The sequence below is a fragment of the Ictalurus punctatus genome, chromosome 22, assembly GCF_001660625.3.
Source record: "Ictalurus punctatus breed USDA103 chromosome 22, Coco_2.0, whole genome shotgun sequence".
NCBI lineage: Eukaryota > Metazoa > Chordata > Actinopteri > Siluriformes > Ictaluridae > Ictalurus > Ictalurus punctatus.
The window spans coordinates 49688-72803 of NC_030437.2; the positions used below are offsets into that span (position 1 = coordinate 49688).

The 23116-nt window shown below is 40.8% G+C and overlaps 1 protein-coding gene across 1 annotated transcript; it reads right to left on the minus strand.

The window, feature by feature from the left end:
• Nucleotides 1-2204: 2204 nt before the first annotated feature.
• Nucleotides 2205-22981, minus strand: stpg2 (sperm-tail PG-rich repeat containing 2). The gene is made up of 15 exons (XM_017451734.3): nucleotides 22497-22981; nucleotides 21676-21784; nucleotides 18254-18363; nucleotides 17925-18074; nucleotides 16980-17129; nucleotides 16620-16723; nucleotides 16301-16412; nucleotides 15178-15273; nucleotides 12387-12546; nucleotides 12093-12259; nucleotides 9645-9737; nucleotides 9374-9539; nucleotides 8180-8295; nucleotides 7833-7989; nucleotides 2205-3292 (listed from the first exon to the last, which is right to left on the minus strand). Exons 2-14 carry the CDS (start codon nucleotides 21782-21784, stop codon nucleotides 7855-7857), a joined length of 1668 nt encoding a protein of 555 aa, XP_017307223.1. The 5' UTR covers nucleotides 22497-22981; the 3' UTR covers nucleotides 2205-3292; nucleotides 7833-7854.
• Nucleotides 22982-23116: the final 135 nt, after the last annotated feature.

A 23116-nucleotide genomic window follows, 5' to 3' on the forward strand; every position in this document is an offset into this window, starting at 1 on the left:
ACACGTAGGGACGTGGCCTTCTCTACCTTCAAACCTCAACCCACGTTTTGAGTTGTGCAAACAGCATAAACAAATTTTTTTTTAGAGTAATTAGAGAAACCAATGCTTTTCGCAGCTATCATTCCCCCTTTTGACGCATGGTGCCTGCCATGCGTCAACTTTGAAGACAAGGACAGCAATGGGGGCATCGCCAAACTCCGTCAACAACCGTGCAGCCTGCTTTGCGTCACACGGCCTTTTCCTCATCTGTAGCCCGTGGAGGTCTGAAAGCTGTAAAGAAGGAGTGATTATTTTCTTTTGAGTTTTGGGACCATAGATGCAGCTGCTTGCTTTGCTGCACTGTTCGAGCGTTTCCTAGGAAAACAGGGTCTAATTTGTTAGTGTGTGCATCACATTTGCATACTGCAATAGTCTTGTGGAGCAGGACAGCATCCAACAACTCAGAGACTAGCTTGTGGTGGGCTATATGTGTTCCTGACCTCATCAGGAAGTTCCTATGTTTCCAAATTGTCCCAAAATCATGCACTACACCACAGGCATACCTGCTGTCTGTGTAAATAGATACAGATTGTCCCTTAGCATAATTACATGCTTCTATGAGGACGTGTAATTCAGCTGCCCGGGCTGAAAGGTTTGAGGAGAGACTTCCTGACGGTCACTACTGTATAGCCCACACGATTTTTACCTGTCTCTGGGTCATGTGATGCTGACCCGTCCACAAAGAGGATCAGATCTGAGTTTTCCAATAGAACATCTTTCAGGTTGACTCTAGGAGAGCAGAGTTCGTTAGTCAGTACAACACAGTCATGTGGTTCCCCGTCTCCCTCTGTCGGAAGAAGAGTAGCAGGGTTAAGGACATCACATCGTTTTTCTTTTCTTTTTTTTGTTAACAATTGCTTGCACAATTACACAGCTACTGAGAGCGTTTCTGTTTTCTCAAGGTGACACACTCGTACTCAAAGCACAACATTCAACACCACTTTGATATGAGGGAACAGTTATGACCTAATCTTCGGTAGAGGAACAAAACATGGAAAACATGCAGGGCAGGGTAACTGCAGGAGTAGTGAGAAGCACTGACACAGTTGACGAGGCAATACATTCTTATTATTTATTTATTTTTATATCAGTGTATATAATTTTTGTTTTAAATCGGTTTCAGGTAAACTGGTTGGCGCGTATTGACAGGGTAGATGTGCTCGACTGCACCTGGCGCATATTGAAGAGGGTGATTGCTAACTCCCTGGAAAAGAACCTCAGTTGGAGGGGAGTCAATGGAAAGACTTCATTGGCCGCTCTCCAACTCGGAGAGGTCGTGATTGGTAAGTATATCTGTTTACATACAGAATTAGCTGTCTCTCTCAGATGATATGTAAGGGGTAATCCACGGCTAGATGTGCATTAAACGATTTTAATTCATGATGTGGAGGAAAAGAACCACTCGTTCAAATCGTTTAATGCACACCTAGCCATGGATTACCTCGCTTATACCATGGTCTTTCCATAATTAATAACAGTAAAGCTGTTATTGGTTATTGGTTTAGAAGCGCAAACTTTGATTAGAAGTTTAAAATAACCGTTACTTACTATTAGTTAGGTCGTTAGATCTGGAATTTTGCCTGATATAAATCAGACACAGAGATACAATAGTGTGTTAAGGTTTAGATTTAGAAATGATCACGGTGATCAAATTGAGTGGAACTACCTGTGCAATAAACAGTTATAATGCACACCTTCCAGCCAATCAGAATCCAGTATTCACACTGACCATGGTATAAGTGTAATTAATGCTTAAAATTCATAATGACCTTACGATATGTCATTATTCCAAAGCTGCAGTTCATAGAAACCTCTTCACGGCTAATGCTGCAGAGATGGCGGTCGAGGGGACGATGAAGAGGTGGCTCCAGCTGGCATCAGATCGAGAGTGTGGGCGCAAGAGAAGACTTTTGCAAAAAGAAAGGTATTTAGGGTGATTTAACTGTGGTGTTTTTGTTAATTTGTTAAAATGTTCATATTATACTCTATTTTTAATCGTTTATAAAATTCTTTGCTGTTTTTAAGTGGTTGGATTTGTGTGCGTGTGTGTGTATGTGTGTGTGTGTGTGTGTGTGTTGGTAGCTGGGTGGGTATACAGTTGCGGTCGGAAGTTTACATACCCCTTGCAGAATCTACAAAATATTAATACTCTTAACAAAATAAGATTGATTATCATAATCCCATGTTGTTGTTTATTTAGTACCACCATGAATAAACTATTTCACATAACAGAAGTTTACATATAGTCCACAAGATAATAGCTGAATTTATCAAAATTACCCCGTTCAAAACTTTACACACACTTGATTCTTAATACTGTGTCGTTACCTGGATGATCCACGACTCTTTTTATGTGTTGTGATGGTTGTTCATGAGTCCCTTGTTTGTCCTGAGCAGTTAAACTGCCCACTGTTCTTCAGAAAAATCCTCCAGGTCCTGCACATTCTTTACTTTTCCTGCATCTTCTGTATATTTGACCCCTTTCCAACAGTAACTATAATATGAGATCCATCTTTTCACACGGAGGACAGCCGAGGGACTCGTACACGACTATTACATAAGGTGCACACATTCACTGATGTTCAAAAAGGTAACACAATACATTAAATTCCAGGGTGGTGTACATTTTTTAATAGGATTATCAGTGTAAATTGTTATTAGTTTGTTTAAAGGTATTTTTTTAGTATTGCCCTTTAGAAGCTAAATAAGATACTTACATGTGTCACAGAAGACAGAATAACAATTTACACCTGTTAATTTCATCCTGTTCATAAATTTACATACCACCCCCATCCCACCCCCGGTTCTTATTGTATTGTGTTACCTTCTTGAGCATCAGTGAATGTAGTTCATCATATTAACTATGGATTAGGGGGCGCTGCTGAGTTGCCAATGGAGTAGGACACGAAGTTGGAGGCTCCTGCCGATTTCGATTAAAATTGTAATTGCACTTTTCGGTCACACAATAGATTTTGACTTATTCTACTCCATTTTTTGTTTGCACTTTTAACTTTGTGGCACATTAAAATGTCTGGAAAAAACACAAAAGCCCTTAGTACTATTCAGACACAACAGAGGCCTACTGTGCGCACCGAAAGCGAGTCCCCTTCTTCCCCTGAATCCGCATCACTGCGCGGTGACTCTGACTTCAGAGCTTGAGTTGCTGGCTTCGCTGAAGGAAGACATCATCAATATTTTTAAAAAGGAGCTCCAGGAGACTCTCGGGGATGTGCTGTCGACTATCCAGCTTGACCTGCAAGCCATAAAAACACAGATGGTTAGTGATAAAGTTGCTATCGAGGCTACCATATCAACACTGAAAGGTACTGTTGGGGAAATGGAGCACGCTCTCTCCAGTTGTACTGATGTCATAGCTCAAATTAAGACTACTATCGAGACCAAATTAGAGAATAAATGTGAGCATTTTCTCCTCAGCTTCACATGCTACACTGTTACATTATTTGTAACAAGTCTTTAAAAGATTATATTTGTTATTGTGCACAGACTATTTTTCAGATTTGAAGTAGGGGCTTTTTCTCTTACTGGAACTTTTTTCATTTTTTTGGTAATATTTTTTGGTTAGTTCAGCTTACTCTGAGTTGTTCTCCCATTGTTGACAACTTTTGGTTACTGTGGGAATCACTGCTGTCTCCTTTGTTCTTTTGTTTTATGGACACTTTGGGTGTGTGTGTGTGTGTTTGGGGGATTATTTATATCCCTATGGTTTACTTTATTTAAATGGTTAATAGTAATATTGATCCAAGCACAGCTGGGACAGGCACACATATAAGATTTATTAGTCGGAACATCAGAGGTATGGGTGTCAAGAGATCTAAGGTTTTTACACATTTGAAACGTTTAAACTCTAATATAGTATTTTTACAGGAGACGCACCTACGTATTAAAGATCATCAAAGGTTACACTGCCCTTGGGTGAGTCAAGTCTTCCACTTGAACTTTAATTTGAAGGCAAGAGGGGTCGTTATTTTAATTGGCAAAAAGTCACAGTTTTCCTCCACTAACGTTATTGCTGATGTGAATGGTAGATATATTATAGTTGCTGGTACTCTAATGCAAAGACAGGTTTTGTTGGTAAATGTGTATGCTCCAAACTTTGATGGTGTAGAATTTGCTAATAGATTGTTGAGCAATCTCCCTTTCTTAAATACTCACCAGTTGATTTTCGGTGGAGATTTAAACTGTGTTTTTGACCCAAACTTAGATCGGTCTAATCCCTGTACTCTGAATCAATCTGCTATGTCTAAAACATTTTCCAATTTTATGTGTCAGAACGGTCTCGTTGATCCATGGAGATCCCGTAACCCCTCTCTTAAAAAGGTTTCTTTCTTCTCCCAGGTGCATCATTCCTATTCGAGGATTTATTTTTTTATAGACAGCACTCTTGATTCTTGTGTAGTTTCTCCTGACTATTTGGGTAATTTATGACCATGCGCCTCTACAATTAGATATTCATCTTTCTATTTATAAACGTAGCCGATTTAATTCTCTTCTTTTGGCAGACAGTGAATTCTGTGAGTTCACTTCTATTGATGACTTTCTTTTCTACAATCAGAATGACTCCACCTCTTATTCATTGTTATGGGAGACACTTAAATCCTATATCAGAGGGCAGATTATTTCTCATTCAGCTCGCTGTAAGAAAAAACACACTGCTAGGGTTAATGAACTTACATCTGCGATCAGTAACCTCGTTCAAAGATGTGCATTGAACCCCTCTCCAGAACTTCTTAAACAGCATCTCGACTTACAGGCAGAATTTAATCTTATTTCGACTAAAGAGGCGGAACGCTTGTTGTTACATATTTGTGGTTCTTACTATGAACATGGCCACAAGCCAAGTCGTTTACTGGCACATCAGCTACGGCGACAGGCCACTTCCCGTCTCATACCTAGTATTAAAAACACTTATAATATTATCACTACAGAGCCCATGGAAATTAATGCTACTTTTAAATTGTTTTACTCTTCACTTTATAAATCCGAATTTCCTGCAGACGATACTACAGTGAATGCATTTCTTCAAAACCTTTGTAACCCTGTTATTGATTCGAATACTGGCATGCAACTGGACTCCCCACTCTCTCTTGAAGAAATTTTAAATTCAGTTAAAACTGTACAATCTAACAAAGCCAATGGAAATTCAACATGGCACCTCATGGCAAAGAACTCTCTGAGGATCTGAAAAAAAGAAATCCTGTTCCGCTGAGAATGTCACTCTGCGTTCCTGTTCCGATGAGGACATTGCTCTGCTTTCCTGCTCCACTGAGGACGTCGCTCCACATTCCTGTTCCGATGAGGACGTCGCTCCGTGTTCCTGCTCCACCGAGGACGTCGCTCCGCTTTCCTGCTCCGCCGAGGAAGTTGCTCCGCTTTCCTGCTCTGCCGAGTACGGTGCTCTGTTTGCCTGCTCCGTTGAGGACTTCGCTCTGCTTTCCTGTTCCGCTGCGGACATCGCTCTGCTTTCTTGCTCCGCTGAGGACATTGCTCTGCTTTTCAGGTCTGCTGGGGACATTTTGCCCAAGGGGCCAGGACCACCAGATGGAGGGAGTGCATTTTTGGGTGCTCCGGGAGAAGCGCCCTTGGGGGGGTTCTGTCATATATCAAGGAGGTAACTTTGGACTTCAGTTCCCATCAGCCACTGCACTGTGCTACATGTCACATGACCACCTGCACCTGAATCACGTTTCTGTTAATGAGCACACTTATATATAGCCATTGTTTGCACTGCTTCTCTGTTGTCACGTTTCGTGACGTAACGGAGATATGACGGATGCAAGTGCAGTATGAACGGTTTTATTTAGGAGAGACGCAGGCAGGAAAATCCAAATCGTAATCCGTAAACCTAATCCAGAACATGCAAAGGTGAGACGATTGGCAAACAGGCATAAACTGGACAAGGCAGGGATCAAAGTCCCGGTCACGGGATACAGGGTCGATACACCAAACATGAAACATAAACAACAGTGAAGGACTGGTAGCGGAGAAACCAGCGTGGACTAAATCTAATGTTTAACCTAACTAACTTTAACAAGGAACCTAACATGGACATAAACTAGGACTATGAATAACTATGGTAACGAATCGAGTCTAAACAAAACTTCTCTATGCTATTCTACCTAATATTCCGCGCTGTGTGCTGGGAGGCGCGCGGTATATATACAAACCTACTCAGCGTCGTAATAGCTGACGGCTGAGGGCAATTCAGACACATGTGAAACAATAGCCAATGACAGAACGGGGAGGAGACATAACAGAAACATAAAAAAATGCACGTGTAGAAATGTCACGATTGTCCACAAGGGAAAAGCAGGTGCTTGCGCTCCTGCTTGTGCACTCGCGCTCACATGCTCCACAGCGCGCTGCTTAAAGGGGAACTCGTGACATCTGTCTTATCTTTGTCTTAGACCACCGTGTTCCATGTTACCATGTCTACTGATCTTGTTAGTTTATGTTTAGTTTTTGCCACAGTATTATGCCATGTTGTCATAGTGTCTTTGTTTTCTTGTTTGATTGTTTAATAAACTGTTTGAAAATCTGCGATTGCTTCCACATCAACCTTGATTCGTGACATGTGCAAACTGTGTTCATGTATTGTTTTCTGTCTTTTGGTTATTATAGTGCATTTTATCCATAATAATATATACCACCATTATTATTATTATTATTATTATTATTATTATTATTATTATTATTATTAGCATGCAGCTAACCAAATCACCCCTGAGCATGAACAATACATAAAACAAACCAAAGAGGAATACAGCTATAGGGGTTTGGGGCAGGTTAAGTTTTAAATGCAACAAATCAAATGATATCTGCTGAAAGTAAAAATGAGTGGCCCAATAAAAGGCTTTTGGGTAGGGGTGGGCTAAATTTGAAGGGAACCAATCCAGGTGGAGAGAAAAGACTAATAAGGGAAACTTTTTTAATCAGCAGAGTAGTCACAAAGGTGAAAAATGCAATTGTCTCTCAGTTTGGATTTTTACTGCATTTCATACAACGGAACAGTTGAGGGTTAAGTGCCTTGCTCAAGTGCCCAGCAGTGGCAGCTTGATGCTGCTGGGATTTGAACTCATGACCTTCCAATCAGTGGGCCAACGTTTTTTAACCATCACTACCACTACCGTACTGCTACCATGGTAACTAAAGCTGTTACAGAGGAGTTTTCAGTATATGTTCATCCATAAGTGGTAACATAATAGACATATGTGGAACTTTATGTGTAAATAAGAGTTTCTGGGCAGCAAATTCCAGGATACCACTGTAATTCAGCAGAATATCCTGAATTCTTCTCATACAGGTCCCATACAGTCCTCAATTATGCAGAGCTTTTGGTGTGATGCAGCATCTACTTCTTCACTACTGATCACTATTGATCTAACACTGCTTACTGGGATGTGCATCCTCTTAGATATAATTTACACCTAGGTGTTATGGAACTCCATCTTTAACTTCCTTAGAATGCTCTTTAGCCTTCATTTTCTCTCCATTCCTTCAATGACAGTTTAACCGAGGTGTTTTTGTGTAAAAAAAATTTTACTGTTAATATTTCACAGGTGAAATCCAATTATGTGTCAAGTATAAGTATTTACATACTGTTTACAGGATGAGGTGTGAGTTACAGAACACACAAATAAAGTGATCTAATGTGGAAAAAATAACAAAAGGAACAAAGGATAAAACATCACAAAATAGAGTCTCATCTCAACATTATTTCCTGATATCAGGACACTTCAGGAGTGTTAATCCACATACAGAGGTTAAAAACTGACCTTTGACCGTGACTGTGTGTATTTAAGCACTGGTGAAGGAAAGAGCCGCCTCCATGGCATGCTGAGGGGGTGGAGCCAGAGCATGCAACATCATAGGGTTTTGGAGGGTCACATTGAAGGAACGCTTAAGTAGTGTGTCTGAAAAAGTAGGACTCAGCTACACACACACACACAATATCACACACATACAGAATTACACGTAACTAAATATTTTATACACACAAACTATGATATCCCACATACACAACAACCTCAAACACACAAAATCCAAGACTCACAATATCATACAAACATGGGTGTGGCATGCTTGTGTGTGTGTGTGTGTGTGTGTGTGTGTGTGTGTGTACCATGTATGCTCCTGGTCCAGGTGTTGTGTCTTTAGGTTGTTTAAATCGATCCTCATTAGTGCCAATGAGAGCAAACTGTGGGCTAGACTTAATGTCTGGACTGTAGAGACCTGGGCCTTTAGACAGACAGACAGACAGACACGACATGCATAAATTATAATCTCAGCCATGTCATATTTTGATCATTTGCTAATTGGAAAGTCGTCAGCACAGAGTTCACAATACTGTATTTTCTTTATATTCTATTTTCTCCAGTAAGAAAATTGATTCAGTTGCCGAATGCAGTCCGTCATGTTTTACGGCTAAAGGGAAGCCTGAAAAAGTCATATTGATTAATCACAGGCAGAAGATTACATAAAGAGAAATTAATCTGTTTATCACCTGGCGAGAGTGTGGAGGTTAAATAAATCAAGACCATGTGAGGGTGCTGTGATGCAGCACCGATGGGTTTAAGTCACACTTTACACTCAAGCATGGCTGAAAGTTGCACATGATCAGAAAGAGAACATTGTGTTGACTTCTAGATCAACAATGTAGTTGCACTTGACAGCATTTTGTGGTAAGCTGTACATGTTTTGCTGATTTATGTGAGCACAATGAAATCCAGTGTAATTATATAGATATAATAGATTTGAGGAATGGACACAACTTGAATATTAGCGAACAAGATGGCATAGCGCACAACTATTGTGTGGAACAGCACCCCCTACCTCAACACTCTCCTTGAGGTGCATGTTCCCTTATGCAATCTGTGTTCAGTTAACTACCGACAACTGGTAGTGCCTACTCAGTGAGACATGAGGTCCCTTTCCAGAACCTTCAAACTAACTGTTCCTCAGTGGTGGAATGAACTTCCAACCTCAATCCGGACCGCAGAATCGGTCACTATCTTCAAAAAATGGCTGAAAATCCACCTCTTCCATGAATACTTAATTAACCCACAACTTAAGCCCCCCCCCAAAAAAATATATTTTTAAAAAAATAAAAAATTTGAAAAATAAAAACATTCTGCACTTACACTGCCTCTTACACATCGACTCTGCACACTCTGCTTCTCTAGAACTCGATTAAAAACCTTGTACAGCAGCACTACTTAAAAAAAATACAAGCATCTGCTAAATGAATAAATGTGTAAATGTAGCTATTACGCTTCAGGTGACTGAGCCATGTGACATTTGACTTCTGACCCCTCACCTGGTATGTGTGGATCATAGTGGAAGGAGGAGCTTCGGGAGGCGGTGCTTAAGAAGCAGCTCTGGCGTTTTCGTGCTGCTTTTGTGCGAGGTTCACCATGTCGACCCTGTCCATACATTTTTTCATACGCTTCCTGCACATTGTATGAGCTCGGAGAAGGTGTGTCCTGAACAAAATCATAATAATAAAGGAAGAAAAATTTAATTATTTACCGATTTACTATGAAATTACTATACTGAAGCATGATGACATTACACCAGATCATGTTTACCTTAGCAACCAGAGGTCCATGGAGTCGCTCCGTGGCTGATTTAAAGACTGCTGTAGGCTGTTGTTTGTAAAACTCCTCACTTTTTTTCTCCACCTGCACACAGCAAAGTAACACAATATACAGTACAACAATGATTCAGTATATACACAGCACTCGACATGACTGGGTTCAGTCAAGGCTAAATTACAGAACAGGCCTATTGGGCACAGTCTCAGGGGCCAAAGGAGTCGGGGGTCCCAAAGCCAGTGTCTCCACAATTAAAGTCGCTCTTATTAACTACCCAGAGTCAAAAGGCCAAACGTCTCCCTGAAAAACTGAAGAAATAAGTTACACAATAACTTCACGAGAAAGAAACCATCATTACACCTTCAAAGTGAGTGTTTATCACTTTAGTTTTCTGTAGGACTTTGGAGGCCGAATCCTCTGTTATTGATGTTATTTTATATTCTATATTCAACCCTCTGAGGAGAAATTAAATATAAAGTACAAAAGAACAGTTCCATTAGAAGCTCTAAGGGGCCTCTCAGAGGAGCCCAGAGAGAAATACATAAGGCTCCCCTTAAACCATAAATAAAAAATAAATGTGAGTTACCTAAAGGTTCATGAGGAATCTGTGAGGTTTTTTCACCCCAATTTGTCTGAATAAGGCACCCTAACTCGCATAACAATAGGGTTCTCCAGACCAGTACACAATAGCATGATCACGTGACCATACAGTTGATTTTGCGGGGCTGTATGGGCAGTGCTAAGAGTGCTGCCTCTTGAAGCAAATTGTACGGTGAAATATTATGCATACCAGGTCACCTACATTGTGCGGTGTAATGTTTGGCTCCTTTAAATATGTAGTGCGAAGCCTAAACTGGAACAATAAAATTATGTACATAATAAAGAACAAAATATTATGACTTAGTCTATAGGGCCCCACCCACACAAAATAATATAATTCTTAATGTATAATTATATAGTTATTCACAGTTCCCTGATGGACTAGTGGCGCTCTCACTGCCGCAGCACAGGTTCGATTCCCAGTCAGGGAACCAACCCCAGCCACTGGAGGACTGCACAAGCCAGTGGACTCTCAGTGCCGATCCCAAGCCCGGAAAATAGGGAGGGTTGTGTCAGGGAGGGCATTTGGCCAAAAACATGAGCCAGAAGTGTACTGAGATAGCACTGTTTAAAGCAGTAAATGACTTACCACCACCCTTCAGGTTTGTGTCTCCTTAATTGTGTTGCTTGACCTTTATGCAGCATTTGATACAACCGATCATAATAGTCTCTTATTACAGTATTTCAGCTTCCCAGGTTTACAATGCTCTAGTGAAAGTAGACATTAAAAAATCAGCAGGAGTTGATAAAATTGAGCTCTATTTTTTTTTTAAATGGCTGCTGGTATTTGTGGCAGGGCCAATTGCTTCCATCTTTAATCCAAGCTTAACTTCTAACACCATACCAAGAATGTGGAAATCAGCATAGATATTCCGTTATTAAAAGGTGGAGACCCTTCAGATCCTAATAATTAGCATCCTATCTCCAGATTACCAGTTCTAGCTAAAATATTTGAATCATTGATAAATGATCAAATAAAACAATTTCTGACTGATAACATCCTTAATGATCACCAATCGGGTTTTAGAGCAGGTCACGGTACCATAAATGCAGCTATGTTAGTCACAAATGACATCATAAACTTTTTAGATAGCAAACGTTCTGTGCAAGGTTATTTGTTGACCTTTCGAAAGGTTTTGATTCTGCCAATCATAACCTTTTGTTACAGAAACTTGGGTCTATAGGTTTTAGTGAAGCGGCTCTAAAATGGCTTGAAAATTTTTTTTGAGCGCACTCAATGTTTAGAACATTATAGTTCACCTTTCCATCAAGCAAACAAAAGGAGTTCCTCAAGGATCCATCTTAGCTCCCCTTTTGTTTTCTATTTTTAGAAATTATTTAGTCTTCGGAGTGGATTCTGCTAATATACATATGTATGCTGACGACACGATCGTTCATACTGCAGCAGCATCTTTAAATCACGCTCTACTGAACTTACAGAATACAGTCAATGTCATACAACATTCTGTGTCACAGTTAAATTTAAAAAAGACTAAATATATGATTTGTGGTCGTATTCATGCTAAGGTAATGGATGTGGTCATTTCAACTTTAGATGGAACAACATTGAAAGAGTAGTTCTTATAAATACTGAGGTATATGGTTGGATGAAAAACTAGTTTTTAAATGTACACATTGATAATCTGTTGAAGTTTAAACCAAAACTGGGGATCTTTAAAAATCTGCTTTCCTTATGAAGATAGAAAATGAATGAAAAAAATACTTTATACTGTGTACCCTATAGTATGTATATTATAGTGTGTAGTGTGTACCATATAGTGTCTATATCATGGTGTATAGTGTGTACTGAATAGTGTGTATAGCATAACGTGTAGTGTGTACCGTATAGTGTGTTGGTCCTGGTTCTGTTGTTGATGCTGTGCTACTGAAGAAGATGGTGGTTCTCTCAGCTGTTGAGCCAAAGCCGCCCGTCTTCTTACCCTCCAAATGTGCTTTTTTCAGACTCTCACTGGCCAGACCATAATCAAACATGTTATATGCTCCTGGGCCTAGTACACACACACACACACACACACACACACACACTTTATTTATATATGTACTGATGAATGCCTGTGACATTCATCATTCCAGTACATACAGTCATCAAACCTGCACACACACAGACACACACACCTGGTGTGGTGTTTTTTCTGTTTTCAGGAATGAATCGAGCTGCAGTAAGGTTAAAAGGACTTTTCTTCACTCCACTGAGTTTCTTCAGACTCTCCAGAGCACAGCGAGGATCATTATAGGAACCCACAGGGGGCACCATATCCTTCACTGAGCAGAACCTCTACACAGACAGACACACAGACATGGGGTTGGTTTACCAAATATAATAATTTATAATAATAGGAATATAAGGAATACAACCCCGATTCCGAAAAAGTTGGGACAATATGTAAATGTTAATCAAATCAAACAGGAGTGATTTGTAAACGTACTTTGACTTGTATTTAAACAAAATACACGTATAAAGACGAGGTATTTGATGTTTTATCTAATCAACTGCATAGTTTTTTTTTTAAGGTAAACGTTTATTTTGAGACTGATGCATGCAACACGTTCCAAAAAAGGTGATGTGAAACAGGTGAGGTAATCGTCTAATCATAGTGTATATAGAGTCCTTCAAGAGCGAGGACTGGTCGAGTCTCACCGATCTGCCAACAGATGTGTCAGAGAATAATCAGACACTTTTAGAAAAATATTCCCTAAAGACAAATCGGTAGGATTTTGGGCATTGCACCTTCTACAGCGCACAATATAATTAAAAGATTCAAGGAATCCGGTCAAATCTCGGAGTGTAAAGGGCGAGGCCGAAAACTGCTTCTGAATGCGCGTGATCTCCGATCTCTCAGACGTCACTGTGTTAAAAACCGCCATGAGTCTGTAATGGAGATCCTGACATGGGCTCGGGAATACTTTAGTAAACCTTTGTCAGTCGACACCATTCGCCGCTGCATCCACAGATGCAGGTTAAGGCTTTACTATGCAAAGCAGAAGCTGTACATCAACACTGTCCAGAAGCTCCGCCCACTTCTCTGGGCTCGGTCTCATCTGAGATGGACAGTAGCCCAGTGGAATTGTGTTTTGTGGTCAGACGAGTTGACATTTCAAATAGTTTTTGGACAAAACAGCCGTCGTGTTCTCTGGGCCAAAGAGGAAAAGGACTGTCCGAGATGTTATCAGCGTCAGGTCCAAAATCAAGCGCCTGTCATGGTGTGGGTGCGTGTCAGTGCCCATGGTATGGGGGTGTGTCAGTGCCCATTGTATGGGGGCGTGTCAGTGCCCATGGCATGGGGGTGTGTCAGTGCCCATGGTATGGGGATGTGTCAGTGCCCATGGTATGGGTAAATTGCACATCTGTGAAGGCATCATTAATGCAGAAAGATATGTACAGATTTTTGAGCAACATATGCTGCCATCCAGAGCAGGACAACGCCAAACCACATTCTGCCTGGATTACAAGAGCATGGTTGCATAAGCAGAGAGTGTGGGTGCTAGCATGGCCTGCTGCAGTCCTGGCCTGTCTCCCATTGAGAACGTGTGGTGCATTATAAACCGCAAAATAAGGCAACGAAGGCATCGTGCAGTTGCGCAACTGAAGAAATGTATAATGGATGAATGGGGGAAAATTCCACTCGCTAAATTTAACCAAATGGTGTCTTCACTTAGCGTCCAAATGTTTAATAAGTGTTATTAAAAAAAAAAAGCTGATGTTACACAGTGGTAAACAGTCAACTGTCCCAACGTTTTGGAGTGTGTTGCAGTCATCAGATTAGAAATGAGTGTATATTTTCAAAAATAAATTAAATTCACAAAGTAAAACATCAAATAATGTGTTAATAAGGTGTTAATAATATAGTACAGCGTGAACCGAATTTTCAAATGACTCTTTTTGTTTGTTTTTTTGCATTTTCCATACTGTCCCAACTTTTTCAGAATTAGGGTAGTAACATAAAATGCTCCTTAAATGATCTCATTTTGACCCACAACAGCACTGTGTCCCAGTTTTAGAAGAGATTTTGAAAACATTCAGCGAACTCTTGCGAAAGCATAAGTAAAATATTATATTTCAATAAAATATTATTAGATTATTATTGTTGTCAAATGTAGCCTAATCAAGTCTGTTTCTTGATTTGGGAATTTTTTTAAAGAATAGTTAGCTTGTATACTCAGTCACTGTCACGATTTCCCCTGCAGATGGCGCTGCGGCTGCGACATGCACGGAGAGCCAGAGGGCGCGCGCATGCACGAGATTACGTAATAAGGACTGTTTCCTATGGACACGCGCCTTTGTTTTGGTTTCTATTCTTTCTCCTCCCTGTTTATTTATTGGTGGATGTGCGAGGGTGTGTCTTTATTGGTTCCAGCTGCCTGAATTCAAGTTTGATTGCATGAGTTATTTAAACCCCTCGTGTTGCTGTGCACTTCGTGCAGTATTAAATGACTAAATGAGCGTATAGATGTAGAAACGGTTTAGTATGCCATGTCTGTGTTAGCCACCTTGATGTTAAGTGGTCGTGTTTTCGTGTCCTGTTCTTGTTCCAACCTAGTTTCATGTTTTAACCTCGATTATCTCTTCCAGTCTAGACCGCAATTTCTGTTTGTTGATTTCTGTTTGTGAATAAAGACTTGAATCTGCAATTGCTTCCGCTTCCAAGTCCCATTTCATAACAAGTCACATTAGATAGATGATAGAAGTTTCCCAGTAAATTCCAGAGCACATCTGGTTCAGGAGTTGAATAAAGTTGCAGTATGAAATTGGATATTTGTATAATCTGTAAATGAAAATGACTTCTTTTTCCAGCAGCCCAGTGTTTCCAGGGCATAGTGGCAGGGTTAATATAAACAACAACTCCAGTAAATACCACACACACTTCCACTTTAAATCTGAATACAGAAACAGATGGAGTTAACATACCGGTGTTTGTGACATAAATGCTGGTCTGGACACAGAGACTCCATTTGACTTCTCAAATTGTCCTTTAACATCATACTGACCAGGACCAGGAACACCCTACACACACGCATGCACACACAAACACACACACGCACACAAACACACACACGCACACATGCATACACTCACGCACACACACACAAACACAGACACACACACACACAACACTGGCAGCTGGACATTATCATCAAAAAGCTAAAAAATCTAACTTATGGATGATTGTAGCTTGTGAATCAAGGACAAAACAGTACGGACCACAACAAATCTGAATTCATCAGTGTGTGTGTGTGTGTGTGTGTGTGTGTGTGTGTGTGTGTTTACTCAGAACCACATCTCAGACTCGGACTATTCAGATGGGATTAGTTTTCCAGACGTATGTGTTGAGAACGTAGTGTGTACTACACACACTAATTTTAAAATACCTTGTTAATTGATTTGATCTTTATTATAAGCGTTTCAGGTAGGGGTGTGGCCACACATGATCATTAGTAGGTCACATGACCATAACATGTCTGTAGACTGTTCCTGTGCGAGGAACTCATTAACTATTTCAAATAACCAAATCTTTCCCAACATGTCCGTTCAGATAGGATTTATTTCACCTGGAGTTATTTCTACTGCTCATTTTATAGAAGGAAAAAAATGCTGTAACATGCAATCCCTAAAAACACAATCCCTAAAAACACAGTCCCTAAAAACACAATCCCTAAAAACACAGTCCCTAAAAACACAATCCCTAAAAACACAATCCCTAAAAACACAGTCCCTAAAAACACAACCCATAAAAACACAGTCTCTAAAAACACAGTCCCTAAAAACACAATCCATAAAAACACAGTCTCTAAAAACACAGTCCCTAAAAACACAACCCCTACAAAATTACTGAAATGATGGAAACAATCTAAAATACCTGAGATACTCTGGGGGTAAATAATATTACACACCACCACATGGAAAACTAATCCTGTAAGAATAGGGCTTACGTCTCAAGTGAACTACAGCTGAGAACGTAAAACGGCATGTCTATTGAACTGGCAACTCAGTGTGTGTGTGTCTGTGTGTGTGTGTGTGTGTGTGTGTGTACCTTCTTGTTTGCCTGCAGTATAAGGAGTTCATTATACCGAGGAATCTGCAACTCAGTTTGACTTTTCAGCTCTTGCTTCAAATTCACATTCTCATAGAGCACAGAGTGATCTCTACACACCCGAACACACACACAAATACACCCACAAACACACACAAACACAAATACACACAGTTACACACACTAAAACCTCGTGCAAATTCATGTTTAAATTAGAAGATGTTGTAATATAAAAGAAAAATATATTCAAAGGCAGTGAGGAGAAGATAGGAGAGTGTGTGTGTGTGTGTGTGTGTGTGTGTGTGTGTGTGTGTCTCACTCCTCTGGATGGTAGTGTCCTGGTCCAGGTCCTTCCACCACCTTCATCTCTGTCCTTTTCCCTGTCATTTTGCCAAAGTGGATTCCTTTATACATCGGTTCTCCCTGAAACACACACAGAACAAACAAAACAATCTCATGCTACACACTCACACACACACACACACTCACATTCTCTCTCACACACTCTCGCTCACACACACACACACACACTCACACACTCTCGCTCACACACACACACACACACACACACTCTCGCTCACACACACACACACACACACACACACTCTCTCTCTCACACACACACACACACACACACACTCTCTTCCACACTCAAACACTCTCTCTCACTCACACACACCTGGGTGGGGTTGTAGTAGGCAGGGCCAAGACTCTGGTCAGTTCTGGGTGGTTTCTGCTTGCACAATTCCCCCTGCTCGTTCTCCTCATAACCAAACGCCTGACTGGGAGACGGGATGGAGGGAGCAGAATGGAACAACAACCTCACACACTGCTCTTACACACACACACACACACACACACACACACACACACACACACACACACACACACACCACACAGTAAAAATTAGTGTGGGAATGTGTAGCTGTCGCTGAAAACATGTATGGGTCTTTTCTTTCTTTAAGCCTTTAAAGTATTTATTTGTTATGTTGTTGTTATTACAATAATGCAATGTAAATATTAATAATCATTTGCCTATGTGAGTTTTGTTTTACAAGGGTTGCAGAAATAGTGACACCTACAGGTTAAACTAGTGAGCTGCATTTAATCTAAGTTACTGTGGTCATGTGATTAGCCTAACTAATAGCAGTGCAAAAACGTGCCTGCAGTTTTTGGTGCTACGCTGTACACGGAGTTAGATGCTAAAGAAGAGAATAATTAAACAGTAAAGCGTTACAGCGACTCCTAGATTTCTGGTCGGAAGACGCGCACGGTATGTTGGTTTGTGATGTCGTGCGTTTCATGTTACATATTGTAATGTAATAGTGCAAATGTTTCCTAAGGTCATTAATGCTAGTTTAATATGTGAGCAAGATGAATGAATACTCATGGACTCTTAAGAACATGCTTATGTACGATATGCTCATGTGAGAATGTGTTATGTACTTTATTTCAGTTTTTCACGGTATTTGATGGTGTTTGATGGTGATTGAATGTGCTTAAGTTGTGAAGGAATGCAATAAAAGAAACGACAAACATCAGTTGAAGCGTACGTTTGACCAGAAGAATAAGTTTGGGAACAGAATGGAACCACGCAACCGCTATAACACACAGCAAGCTGCACCTTAATGCCCCTGTCTGGGGTAGTCAGTGGTCGGAGCTTCTTTCCCCACGGCTGGATGATGTCATAGGTTCCTGGTCCTGGAATATTTGACTCCGCCTCCTCAAAACGCTTGGAGCGGTTCTGCAGAGAATGTCCACCAGGAACAGGAGCCTGCAGAACCAATGACACACAAGAGATCAGGGGTGTTTCTAGAGTTTGATCACTACTGGGGCTCCTGCCACATTAAAACGGGTCTAGCAACGCCCCAAGCTAACACAGTTAATGAAGAGGGCGGGGCTACAGTGCAGGATCATGCTACAGTATAAGTGCTGCTACATGTGGTGCAGTACCCAAGTAAGGACTCCATCATAGTGAGCCGGTCCAGGAGAACAGTTCTCACTGTCCAACCTGTCAAACACAGAGTGCCTGGAGGACAGAGATAGGAAAGGAGCGTAACACCCTACAAAGACAGATACAGAGATAGAGACAGACAGACAGAAAGAGACAGACAGAGACAGACAGAGAGAAAGGCAGGTTTAATGGTTGGATATTGAATTATTAATCGGTGAGTTTTGTGGTTAGACATTTCATTAATCTGTAGATATTTACAGAATGGTGATGTCATGCTTCAGTGACAGATTTATAAAGTCCACTTCGTCTACTACAGCTTCACGTCACTTTAACACACTTAGTGGTTAATCTCACAGTTAAAGCACCATCAGAAAGTTAATAGTGGTAATGCTGTTAAAGTTTCAGTTGTGTGAAGTCCAATTTGCAATGAGCATGCTGATATTAAACATGAGCACATGGCTCAGGGCCTTCTTACTGATCATTATTACATTTAGATCTTTTTCTCTTTGCACATTTCTCAGTGACACTGTTAGAAGGAAGTTTTTAAATAAAAACTTATCTTTATAGGAAAATGTTGGGAATGGATTTTGCATGTTCATATAACAAGTGGATCATATAATGTTTGTACATTTAAGCTGCAGTCTGATTGGTTAATTGCATCATTCCATCAACATAAGGAGTCTCTAGAGCAAAAGCAAGAAGTCCGGTGTTACTATGCTGCATTTGCCTACAATCATGACCTCTAACCAGAAAGCTATAGCTAAAAAATGCCCCATCACATTTGACATTGATTATAAAATACTATTATTGACCTATAAAGCACTAAACAGTCTCACCATAAAGAGTACCTGAGTGAACTTTTGGTCTTTTATGATCCACCACGCCTACTCTGATTAAGAGGTGCAGGCTATTTGTTGGTACAGTGAGGGGAAAAAGTATTTGATCCCCTGCTGATTTTGTATGTTTGCCCACTGACAAAGAAATGATCATTCTATAACTTTAATGGTAGATTTATTTGAACAGTGAGAGACAGAATAACAACAAAAAAATCCAGAAAAACGCATGTCAAAAATGTTATAAATTGATTTGCATTTTAATGAGGGGAAAAAAGTATTTGACCCCTCTGCAAAACATGACTTAGTACTTGGTTTAAAAACCCTTGTTGGCAATCACAGAGGTCAGACGTTTCTTGTAGTTGGCCACCAGGTTTGCACACATCTCAGGAGGGATTTTGTCCCACTCCTCTTTGCAGATCTTCTCCAAGTCATTAAGGTTTCGAGGCTGACGTTTGGCAACTCGAACCTTCAGCTCCCTCCACAGATTTTCTATGGGATTTAGGTCTGGAGACTGGCTAGGCCACTCCAGGACCTTAATGTGCTTCTTCTTGAGCCACTCCTTTGTTGCCTTGGCCGTGTGTTTTGGGTCATTGTCATGCTGGAATACCCATCCACGACCCATTTTCAATGCCCTGTCTGAGGGAAGGAGGTTTTCACCCAAGATTTGACAGTACATGGCCCCGTCCATCGTCCCTTTGATGCGGTGAAGTTGTCCTGTCCCCTTAGCAGAAAAACACCCCCAAAGCATAATGTTTCCACCTCCATGTTTGACGGTGGGGATGGTGTTCCAGGGGTCATAGGCAGCATTCCTCCTCCTCCAAATACGGCGAGTTGAGTTGATGCCAAAGAGCTCCATTTTGGTCTCATCTGACCTCAACACTTTTACCCAGTTGTCCTCTGAATCATTCAGATGTTCATTGACAAACTTCAGACGGGCATGTATATGTGCTTTCTTGAGCAGCGGACCTTGCACGTGCTGCAGGATTTCAGTCCTTCACGGCGTAGTGTGTTACCAATTGTTTTCTTTGTGACTATGGTCCCAGCTGCCTTGAGATCATTGACAAGATCCTCCCGTGTAGTTCTGGGCTGATTCCTCACTGTTCTCATGATCAATGCAACTCCACGAGGTGAGATCTTGCATGGAGCCCCAGGCCGAGGGAGATTGACAGTTCTTTTGTGCTTCTTCCATTTGCGAATAATCACCCCAACTGTTGTTACCTTCTCACCAAGCTGCTTGGCAATGGTCTTGTAGCCCATTCCAGACTTGTGTAGGTCTACAGTCTTGTCCCTGACATCCTTGGAGAGCTCTTTGGTCTTGGGCATGGTGGAGAGTTTGGAATCTGATTGATTGATTGCTTCTGTGGACAGGTGTCTTTTATACAGGTAACAAACTGATATTAGGAACACTCCCTTTAAGAGTGTGCTCCTAATCTCAGCTCGTTACCTGTATAAAAGACACCTGGGAGCCAGAAATCTTTCTGATTGAGAGGGGGTCAAATATTTAATTTTTTCCCTCATTAAAATGCAAATTAATTATAACATTTTTGACGTGCGTTTTTCTGAATTTTTTTGTTGTTATTCTGTCTCTCACTGTTCAAATAAATCTATCATTAAAATTATAGACTGATCATTTCTTTGTCAGTGGGCAAATGTACAAAATCAGCAGGGGATCAAATACTTTTTTCCCTTACTGTACCTGGAATAGTGAAGGCTACAGCGGGTGAAGAGCTTTCTCTTATAAAGCCTCACAGTTATGGAACAGTCTTCCTGTTAGTGTTCGGGATAACAAAAATTCACCTGCTGCCTTAAAACTGTGAGTAAATTTAACTTGATAACCTTTGTTTCAACTCAAAAAGTTATGTTTTACAAGACATTAGATTACATTAAGTTAAAAAAAATGTTAATCTTATAAACTTAAGTTTAATATCCAAACCTTATCATGACAATTGGAGTTAAAGAGAAGAAATAAGTCCACATTCATATGAACAGTTATTCTATGATAGCTTTAGCACTACAATCACCACAAACAGTTCTACACTCGAGTCTTCATCAGTGAACAGTGGAGAAGTTCAACAAAACAGACTTCCTGTAGAAACTGTAATGAATTTCCTGCTTATACAACTGCACTATTTGATCATGTAGTATCAGCACATTTATAGAAGGAGTGTATTTATTTATAATCGCACTATCCGGTGTCACCCAGATGAGGACGGGTTCCCTTTTGAGTCCGGTTCCTCTCGAGGTTTCTTCCTCATATCGTCTCAGGGAGTTTTTCCTCACCACCGTCGCCTCTGGCTGCTCATTAGAGATAAATTCATACATTTAACATCTATATCCTGAATTGATATATTTCTGTAAAGCTGCTCTGTCCATTGTTAAAGGCGCTATAAAAATAAAACTTAATTGAATGGAACAGCAAGAGAACATCAGCAGAGGAGGAGAACAGTAGACTGACTTTAGTTTGCGTAGATAAAGACTTTTAGGAATCTGAGGTTCTGTTTAATGTTTAGTTTAATGTGAGTCTGAGGTTCTGGAGTCTCCCCCTGATCAGTGATGTGACAGTGAACAGCATAATGGGTTCTCACCGGTTCTCTCTGGAGCAGACCTCTGGATATTGTAGGAACCCGGACCCACGTTGGCGGTGCTCGTGCTCCCGGCGCACAAATCCGTAACCCTGCGCGCGCGACTGTACATCTGTAATGACGTATTTAAATCAGTGTCGGTAATAAATTAAACTTCCGCTGCAGTGACAGAGATCTGAAGTGAACTCCGCGTGCGTCTCAGCGTTTCCTGGATACAAGACCCAGCTTTTAGTGTTTAGAGAGACAGACAGACAGAGAGAGAGAGAGAGAAAGGGAGGGGGAGAGAGAGAAAGCGCGCGCGTGCGTTTCAGACCGTGTACAGGTGGTCACTATGGAGATTGGTAATAATGCATGCGGCGTTAGTGATGACCTTTTAATCTGCGCCCGTCTCGCGCGGTCACTCTGTAATCAGCAAGTCGGATTTATAAACACAAACAAACCGAGTTTAAAAACACGAGCAGACTGTGAACCGGGACTCTGAGCAGTGTTACACTGATGTTTTTGGTGTTATTCACATGAAGTGTAGTATACTGATCAGTGTATAGATAAAAATAAAATACTTGTTTATTGTGTAAACTAGTTTAAATAAACAGGTGCATTCTTCACGTTTATGTTCCTGCTCTCTGCGGCACCAGTTCTGTTCCGTCTCATTCACACAGAAACGAAGCTCTCTTCGTTTTTGAAATAAAATTTTCGAAAACATTTGTATGATTTCTTTTTAAGGCTGAAAAGTACATCTTAATATTCCTATTCGCAATGACAGGGTCCAAGGCAAATCCGCATTTAACATTTCACACATAAATATATTGTTCTGCACCCAGTACCTCTTATTGCCATGGGGCCAGGCACAGAGAGACCAGACGTTAACCGGATACACTGTTCTCCGTCTCCATAATGCAGTGTATGCTGATCTGCACAGCAAAGTTCTCAGAGATTCTCAAGGGCAAGAAATCTGTGATCTAACAGTAAGCAAATGAGATTAAAGTGAGAATGAACAGATCGTAAATGTACTGTATTCTAAAACACTGGTCCAGTTTACACATACAAACGCTTCATCCTACACTCTGAAACAGGACACTGTCCGACTGCAGCAGTGAATTCTGGGTCATTTGTGCATCAGAGGTCTACAGTGACTTGACTGTCTGGCAAAAGAACAAACTTTTTCTCCCTATCGTCAGATCACTAGTTCAAATCCCAACAATCAGTCTTCCATGCTGTCTGGGTGGGAGGGGCATGCGCTCTCTCTCCACAGAAACACTAGCAGATGTCTGTGAGACCATATATGCAGAAGAAGGCAGACAACACTTTCCCCTGAATGTGATGTAGTACAAGCAGTGGGTTGATGTGATGGCTTTACATTTTAACCTGCACCCTCCCCAGTTGGTAGCTGTGGTGTGATAGGGGAGAACTGGCAAATGACCAAACCAGGAGAAAAAACCAGGCC

What these genes read in the sequence shown, in the direction of transcription:
- stpg2 (XM_017451734.3), bottom strand. Translation starts at nt 21,784, where the DNA reads ATGTACAGTCGCGCGCGCAGGGTTACGGATTTGTGCGCCGGGAGCACG. An exon ending in CCTACTACAACCCCACCCAG is followed by an intron (nt 16,724 to 16,979) that starts GTGTGTGTGAGT and finishes TGTGTGTTTCAG; the next exon opens with GGAGAACCGATGTATAAAGG. An exon ending in ATGGACCTCTGGTTGCTAAG is followed by an intron (nt 9,540 to 9,644) that starts GTAAACATGATC and finishes GATTTTGTTCAG; the next exon opens with GACACACCTTCTCCGAGCTC.